This window comes from Gekko japonicus, unplaced genomic scaffold, assembly GCF_001447785.1.
Source record: "Gekko japonicus isolate JY-2015 unplaced genomic scaffold, Gekko_japonicus_V1.1 scaffold4106, whole genome shotgun sequence".
Lineage (NCBI taxonomy): Eukaryota > Metazoa > Chordata > Lepidosauria > Squamata > Gekkonidae > Gekko > Gekko japonicus.
The window spans coordinates 11,041-20,158 of record NW_015176095.1 but is presented as its reverse complement, the minus strand read 5'-3'; the positions used below and the strand labels follow the sequence as shown (position 1 = coordinate 20,158).

The window sequence follows — 9,118 nt, the reverse complement described above, 5'->3', positions numbered from 1 at the left end:
GGCAAGCCCCTTTACTCCCACGTCGGCAGAGGCGGCAGGCCAGCAACTGGTGGTCGACCATGTCGAACGCAGCCGACAGATCTAACAGCACCAGTGCAGCCACGCCGCCATGATCCAGATGCCTACAGAGGTCGTCCGTCAGCGCGACCAGAACAGTCTCTGTCCCGTTGCCCGGGCGAAAACCAGACTGGAAGGGATCGAGGATGGAGGCGTCATCCAGGTAGCTCTGTAACTGTGCCGCCACCGCCCTCTCTATAAGTTTGCCCAAATAGGGCAAATTGGAAACCGGCCGATAGTTAGCCAATTCGGCCGGATCCAGAGATGCTTTCTTTAGGAGAGGGCGGACCATCGCTTCCTTGAGTGCTCCGGGGAACCATCCCTCTAAGAGGGACTTGTTAACAATCTCCCGCAGTGCACCTCGAAACCCCTCGTGGCCAGCTTTAATCAGCCAGGAGGGGCACGGATCCAAGTCGCACGTGGTTGGGCGGACAGATACGAACAACCTGTCAGCCTCCTCCAGGCTGAGTGAGTCAAAACATTCTAAATCCGGCCCCAAAGACGTGCAAGGGGCCTCGAGTTCCCTAACTGTATCAATTGTGGCAGGGAGGTCGCGGCGAAGTGCCAGGACTTTATCTGCAAAAAGCCCTGGCCTTGGTTATGTTCAAGAAATAATTCGTGTGTTTTCCCTCCTCCATCCTAGGACTTGTGATTCCTAAACCTGAGTGTGCCTCCTGGCTGGATGAAGGGGAAGATCCATTCGTACAGGTTTCTGAGGAGGGAGAGAGATCGGCAGGTAGCTACTGACTTGTAGGAAGTGTTCCCTCTAGGCTGAGTTAGTGTGAGCCAGCTCACAATTTTTAAGCCTCCAGCTCACACATTTTTGTCTTGGCTCAGGAAGGGAGGGCTCCAAAGCAAACTAATTTATACAGCAGCCACATCGCTCACTCATAACTTTAAAGCCAGTGGCTCACAAAGTTGAATTTTTGCTCACAAGAGTCCACAGCTTAGAGGGAGCATTGCTTGTAGGGTGGGAATTTTCTCTCTCTACTTTTTCTAGCTTGAAGTAAGAGATAGTACAAGTGATAACCGATGAGGCTCTGAGTTCCCCTGGCTGTCTTCTGTTTTCACTAAATATCCACATGACATTGAGAGACTTGTCAGAAGATGAGTGTCCCTAATGTTGGGATGAAGCAGGGGGTGACCAGACACAGGGCTTTTCCCGTGTGTCCTTCCCCTCGATCCTACCCCTTCTCTCATTTTAGCCTGGCACCTAAAAGTTTATTTTTTATTCGAAAAAGCATATGCATGCTCAGAGTATGGGAGAAGCTTTACTCAGAGAGCAGTTCTTACTTCCCATTAAAGAATCCACACAGGGGAGAAACCATGTAACTGCTCTGAATGTGGAAAGAGCTTCCGTCACAGTTTGGGTCTTTCTTCTCATCAAAAAATTCTTTTTAATTAGGCACACATGAAGCTGCCTTGTACTATCCCGGACCATTGGTCCCTCAAGGTCAGTACTGTTTACTTAGACTGGCAGATACTCTCCAGGGTCTCAAGCACAGGTCTTTCACATCTTTTAGTACCAGGTCATTTTTCTTCACTGGAGATGCTGGGGATTGACCCTGGGACCTTCTCCACACGAAGCTGAGGCTCTTCCAATGAGCCACAGCCCCTCCCCAAGGGCTTGATCTTTTGCCATTGTTTTTCTAATCTTCTCCTGGACTGATTCATTTTAAGACTCACTGCAAGTTGCTCTAGTTGGGTTAATAAAGTGGAATAAACTGCAATAAAAATGGCCAACACTATGCTCGGGATTATTAGGAAGGGAATTGAAAACAAATCAGCCAGTATCATAATGCCCCTATATAAATCAATGGTGCGACCTCATCTGGAGTACTGTGTACAGTTCTGGTCACCAGACCTCAAGAAGGATATTATAGCATTGGAAAAAGTGCAGAAAAGGGCAACTCGAATGATAAAAGGGTTGGAACACTTTCCCTATAAAGAAAGGGTAAAGTTCTTGGGTCTCTTTAGCTTGGAGAAACGACGGCTGAGGGGTGACATGATTGAGGTTTATAAGATTATGCATGGGATAGAGCAGGTTGAGAAAGAGGTACTTTTCTCACTTTCTCACAACACAAGAACTCGTGGGCACTCCATGAAATTTCTGAGCATTTGGGGTTAGAACAGATAAAAGGAAGTCCTTCGCCCAAAGAGTGATGAACACGTGGACGTCACTGCCACAGGAGGCGGTGGCAGCTACAAGCATGGATGGCTTCAAGAGGGAATTAGATAAACATCTGGAGCAGAGGTCCATCAGTGGCTATTAGCCACAAGGTATAGATAGGAACTCTCAATTTGGGGCAAGTGATGCACTGTATTCTTGGTGCTTGGGAAGGGGCAACAGTGGGAGGGCTTCTAGTGTCCTGGCCCCACTGCTGGACCACCTGGTATTTTGGCCATCGTGTGACACAGAGTGTTAGACCGGATGGGCACTGGCCGAATCCAACATTGGCTTCTCTTATGGTCTTACATTCTCTGAAGGGGCAGCACAGAAATTTTCTAAATAAATAGGAAGCACTGGGGGAGCAGATCTGTATGGAATAGGGCAGCCAGACAAGGGCGACTTCTTCTCCTGACGTAGGATGTAGGGTCCACTGAGCTTCTGTGCCTTACCCGTGAAGCTGCCTTATGTTGAATCAGACCCTCAGTCTTGTCTACTCAGACCGGCAGCAGCTTTCCAGAGTCTCAGGCAGAGGTCTTTCACATCACCTACTGTCAGACCTTTCAACTGGAGATGCCAGGGATTAAACCTGGGACCTTCTGCATGCCAAGCAGAGCCTCTATCACTGAGCCACAGCCCCTCCCTCCTTGCTAGAGAAGAGACCCTCATTGTTCTTGACTCTGGCTATTGACAAGACAGGGAGGGTTGCAGTTGTTCAGGCTTCGAGCTCCCTCCCCAACTATGCCTAGCTAAGGTTGCCCCCCATGGTATTTTTAGTGTCTGAATTGTAATAGAGAAGAAGAAGAGATGGGATTTATACCCCGCCCTTCACTACCTGAAGGAGTCTTGGAGCGGCTTACAAACTCCTTTCCCTTCCCCTCCCCACAACAGACACCCTGTGAGACAGGTGATGCTGAGAGAGCGCTGACAGAAACTGCTCTTTTTCAAGGACAGCTGTGCCAGAACTGTGCCTTGCCCAAGGTCATCCAGCAGCTGAAAGTGGAGGAGTGGGGAATCAACCCCGGTTCTCCCAGATTAGAGTTCACACACTTAACCACTACACCAAACTGGCTCTCTAGTGTTCTTTTTTTTTTGAGCCCCCGGAGGGGATTTTTTATTATTTTTTATATGACTACAAAACTATCACAGAAAAAATGGGAAGGGGGACTACATATACAGGATAAAGCAAAAAAACCCCACTACTAACTAAAAACCCAAGAGAGGAGATCTTCACTAGCTTAGTAACAATTAATCTTCACTTCATTTAAATCATTATTAACTGAGTCAAACATTTATACTACTTTTTTCTTTTTCTTTAACTCTTAAACTGTCTAAGAACAGTACCCCCAATCATCCCATTTAAAAATTTTCTCAAAGGCACAATTCAGAGTCCTTCAGCCTTCACTTCTCCTTTCCTCGTCTCTTCCGCAGCTTATAATGACTTTTGGGGGCAGCTGCCCTTGTTCTGTCAGAGAGTCCTCTCTGGAAAAATCCGAGTCCAACACGCCACTAGACTTGCTGTCTTCTTCTTTTCCCCATCCTCTGGTCTTCCCAGCTGAACCCTTAAGAATTCTTGAGCTTCCAAAACAGAGTCAATCTTTTCTTTTTTATCCTTGATCTTGAAAGTAATGCCTTCTGGAAATAGCCATTTATATCCAATTGTCTGAAGAAAAAGCACGAGCTCTTTGTACTTCCTTCTCCGTTGTCTCACTTCAAATGGAATATCCTTTAGCGTTCTGATGGTATTTCCCCCCACTTTCAGGGGTATTCCAGAGACTGCTTCCAGGATTGCATCCCTCACATGCCTCTTCGAGAAACTTACGACAATTTCCCCAGGCAGATTATTTTTCTTTATGTAACCTGAATATGATCTGTAGACCACATCTATATTGCTCAGTAACGCTTCCGCCTTCATTTCTGTCACAGGGGCTAGTAGTTCACTCATCACTTCTTTAAGATTCTCCCCCTTATTCTCTGGCATGCCCTTCAAGCGCAGAATCATGTTGGCCTTTTCCATTTGCACTTGCAACAGTTGATCTTCCATGGAGGTTTGTTTCCTTTCCAGCTTTTGCACTTTTTTCTTCACCTTCTGGGTATCCTGCTTCATTATTTGCAGCATATCGTTTATCTGGGTTTGTTGTGCAGTAATACTTTGAGTCACTATAGACATCTGTTCCTTGAAGTTATTCAGCTGTTCCAGCAGAGGACGCATATATTCCGCTATAGACTTTGCCACCTCACTGGTAGCTTCCGGTTTCGGGCTCTCAGACCCTTTCGCTTTCAAAAGTTTTTCTCTGTCCTTCTTTCCTGCCATCTTTATCGTTTGTTTACTTTCGCAAATTTTTTAAAAGTCTCTGAATGTGCACTTGACTGCTTAGATTCGCTTTGGTAAGTACTTCTAGACAGTTTCCTTCGCGTTTTCTTCTGCTCCTCCCCTCAATCGCTCAAAAGTTCATGTGCATGGGAGCGTCCCTCCCCTGCTCGACTTTTTCCCATTCGCTTCAAAGCTGACTCACGTTCATAATTGGTCATTCGACCTTGCTTTCAACTTTCATTTCTGCTGCTCGATCTCCTATGCTTGCCCCGGTCAGCGTCACTAAGTCCATTCAGTCTCACAGCACGGAGAACCGTCAGAATGAAGAGGCGCCTCAATTCTCTGGCATTTCGCCATCGAAGAGGCAACCTCTTATAAGTTTCATGGCCAGGGTCCCTTCGCCTGGTCCCTGGGGGCTAAGCGAGCCTGAGCACCCCCTCCTTCGGCTGGAGCGCAGCTTCACCCCCAGGAGGTCCGGGAGGTGAGTCTGCTAGCGCGCCGCCATCAACTGGAAGTCTGGCTCTCTAGTGTTCGATAGGTTTTTCTGCGACCTCCAAGATCTGAGAGGGCCTTCTATCCAAAGTGGGATAGAAACTTAATTGGCCTTTCCTTCTGAGTCAGAATACAACCTGACATTTTGTTCCCTGCTGCCCTGCTACTAAACAAAAGGGAGCTTCATGGTCGGTTCAACTTCCCTTTTGGGCCCAAACTATTGAGTAAGTGTCTGTAACTTTGGCCCATACTGCATATCAGCAAAATAGGAATCTGTCATTGAACCTACTTATACTGTATTGCCTAGGCGAAGTAGTGGGGAGCTTCCCAGGGCTCAGGCAGAAAAGGGTCTTTCCCAGCCCTACTGTTCGAGGTCCTGAAGTCTCAAGGACTGAGACTTCTGGCAAGCGACACAGTTGCTCTGTCACAGAATTAAAACTCATGGAAAGCAGTCATCGGCTGTTTCCCCACTGAGACTTTCTGTTTTCCAAACACGAGTTCGTCAGGTTAGTCTTATTTCTCATTCATTTGGTTTCTCTTTTTATTTCCTACAGAGAAGGAGAACGAGACCAGTGAAGAATGGCAAAGAGGGGAACCTGAAGCGAAATGGAAGTGGAGGGAGGAATCCACCCGTCCTGAAGGTGCCGACTGCCATGAGATCACAGCGCCAGAAGCAAGTCACAGAGGAAAGAAAAGGATTGCATTCCCTACGTGTGCAGACTTCTTAGCTGGCCCATCAGATCTTAGCACACAACAGAGAATGCCGGATAGGGAGGAATTATTCCAAGCTTTAGAGGGTGCAAAGGATATCAGTCAGAGCAAAAACATTCTTTTTCGTAAACAGTGGCCGACGGAGAAGAAGCCATACAAATGCTCAGACTGTGGAAAGAGATTCAGGCAGAATGTCCACCTTATTGTACACAAAAGAGGACACAGTGGTGAAAAACCATACGAATGCTCAGAGTGTGGGAAAAGCTTTAGTCAGAGAGCAGTTCTTACTTCCCATCAAAGAATCCACACAGGGGAGAAACCATATAACTGCTCCGAATGTGGAAAGAGCTTCCGTCACAGTTCGGGTCTTTCTTCCCATCAAAGAATCCACACAGGAGAGAAACCATATCAATGCTCAGATTGTGGGAGGAACTTCTCTCAGAGTGCGAATCTTGCCTCTCATAAAAAAAACCATACAATGGAGAAACCATATAAATGTCCCCAGTGTGGGAAGAGCTTCAGTCACAGCTCAGGTCTTACTTACCATCAAAGAAGCCACACAGGAGAGAAACCGTATCAATGCACTGAGTGTGGGAAGAGTTTTAGTTGGCGCACAAGCCTTACTTACCACCAAAGGATCCACACAGGTGAGAAACCATATAAATGCTCTGAATGTGGAAAGTGCTTCCATCACAGTTCAGGTCTTTATTCCCATCAAACAACCCACACGGGAGAGAAACCATATCAGTGCTCTGAATGTGGAAAGAGCTTCCGTCACAGTTCAGGTCTTTCTTCTCATCAAAAAATTCACACAGGAGAGAAACCATATCAATGCTCTGAATGTGGAAGGAGCTTCTCTCAGAGCGGAAATCTCGCCTCTCATCAAAAAATCCACACAATGGAGAAACCATATAAATGTCCCCAGTGTGGGAAGAGCTTCAGTCACAGCTCAGGTCTTGCTTACCATCAAAGAATCCACACGGGAGAGAAACCATATCAGTGCTCTGAGTGTGGAAAGCGATTTAGTCGGAGCACAAGCCTTACTTACCACCAAAATATCCACACAGGCAAGAGACCATATAAATGCTCTGAATGTGGAAAGAGCTTCTGTCACAGTTCAGGTCTTTCTTCCCATCAAAAAATCCACACAGGAGAGAAAGCACATCAATGCTCTGAATGTGGAAAGAGTTTTAGTCGGAGCACAAGCCTTACTTACCACCAAAGGATCCACACAGGCGAGAAACCATATAAGTGCTCTGAATGCGGAAAGAGCTTCCGTTACAGTTCGAGTCTTTCTTCCCATCAAAGAATCCACACAGGAGAGAAACCCTATAAATGCGTACAATGTGGAAAGAACTTTAGTCGTAGTTCTCGTCTTTCTTGCCATCAAAGAAGCCACACAGGGGCCGTGACCTGGACAGTCCAGGCAAGCCCAATCTCTTCAGATCTCAGAAGCTAACCCTAGCTAGTATTTGGATGGGAGACCAAGGAATACCAGGGTTGTGATGATGTAGAGGCAGGCAGTGGGAAGCCACCTCTGAACGTCTCTTGCCTCCAAGCCTCACTAGGAGTCACCAGGTCAGCTTGACTTGATGGCAACAAGAAGAAGAAGAAGCCACAGAGGGGAGAAACTATATAAAGAGCTTTGGCGAAAGTGGAAAACTTAGTTCCCATCAAAGAATCCACACACAGAAGAATCCATATATATGCTTGGAGTGTGGAAAGATCTTTAGTCAGAGCACAATGTTCAGTATGCATCAAAGGATCCACACAGGAGAGAAACCATATCAGTGCTCAGAGTGTGGAAAGAGCTTTTCTGAGAGGGCAAATCTTGCCTCTCACCCAAAAAAATCCACACAAGGGACAAACCAAATAAATGCTCCGAGAGGGAAGAGTTTCAGTCACAGCTCAAGTCTTGCTTACCATCAAACAATCCACCCAGGAGAGAAATCACGTAAGTGCTTGAAATGCGGGAAGAACTTCAGTAAGAGCTCAAACCTTGCTTCCCGTAGGAGACACACAGGAGAAAGCCATATAAATACTTCAAGTGTGAAAAGAACTTCACTCACAAATCTGGGCTTACTTCCCATCAAAGAATCCACAAGGGAGAAACCGTATACATGCTTTGAGTGTGAAATAAGCTTTAGTCAGAGCACAATGCTCAATATACATCAAAGAATTCACATGGGAGAGAAACCATTTTAATGTTCAGAGTGTGGAGTTTTACTCAAAGTGGAAATCTTGCCTGCCATCAAATTCCACACAAGATAGGAACTGTATAAATGTCCCGAATGCTGAGTCTTCTTCACTGGGGCCACTATACCGTGGGACTCTCTTCCAACAGCCAGTTTGGTGTAGTGGTTAGGAGCACAGACTCTAATCTGGGAGAACCGGGTTTGATTCCCCACTCCTCCACACGCAGCTGCTGGTGTGACCTTGGGTCAGTCACAAGTTTTTTCAGAGCTGTTCTCTCAAGAGCAGTTTCTGTCAGAGCTCTCTCAGCCCCACCTGCCTCACAGGGTGTCTGTTGTGCGGAGGGGAAGGGAAAGGAGTTTGTAAGCCGCTCTGAGACTCCCTTGGGTAGTGAAGGGTGGGGTATAAATCCAATCTCTTCTTCTTAGTAGCACTGAAAGCTTGTTGAAATGTTCTTGTTTTCCTGGGCATTTGACTGATTTCCCCATGCAAACACAAGCTGAGAATTAAAACTGCCTTTCTGTCTCAATAGTACTTGCAGTTTACATACTTTATTGTTTTTATATGTAGCCTGTGTCATTTTCTCTTTAACAAATAATTTTATTTCTATTAAATGGTTTAGAATTTAGAGCTCAAGGAGCAAAGGTTCACAGAATATGGGCAGATAGTTACATTGCTCCCATATTAAGAACCCATAAGAGCCTCGTTTCCTCAGTCAAACCATCCCACTGTTGCCCTTAAAGCACCAAGAATTCAGAGCACCACTGTCCCAGACAGAATGTTCCACCTATACCTTGTGGCTGATAGCCACAGATGGACCTCTGCTCCAGATGTTTATCCTTTTTTTTTTTAAGTCCCCCTAAGGGGAGTTTTTTATTGAATTATTTTAATAAACTACAAACTATAACAGAAAATCAGGAAGGGGAAACTACAACTACGGAGAAAGGAAAGAAAACCACTAATAACTAAAACCCCAAGAATAGGAGATCATAACAACAGCTTATATAAATGTTATTCTTAATCGCTAGTATTACTTTGAACATAGCCGGTTATGCTAAATTATTTATCTTTTTATATATCAATTTAACTGTTTAAGAAAACCCCCAGAACATCCCATAGTTAGTATAAAATTTTCAGGCACAATTCAGAGTCCTTCAGCCTTTCATTTGTGTTATCTTTTCTAA

The 9,118-nt window shown here is 45.7% G+C and overlaps 1 protein-coding gene across 1 annotated transcript; it reads left to right on the top strand.

The window, feature by feature from the left end:
- Positions 1 to 760: 760 nt before the first annotated feature.
- On the top strand, positions 761 to 7,981 carry LOC107123501 (zinc finger protein 665-like). The gene is made up of 4 exons (XM_015426750.1): positions 761 to 793; positions 5,585 to 7,149; positions 7,437 to 7,584; positions 7,831 to 7,981. The coding sequence occupies exons 2-4, from the start codon at positions 5,791 to 5,793 to the stop codon at positions 7,944 to 7,946; spliced, it is 1,623 nt and encodes a 540-aa protein (XP_015282236.1). The 5' UTR covers positions 761 to 793; positions 5,585 to 5,790; the 3' UTR covers positions 7,947 to 7,981.
- Positions 7,982 to 9,118: the final 1,137 nt, after the last annotated feature.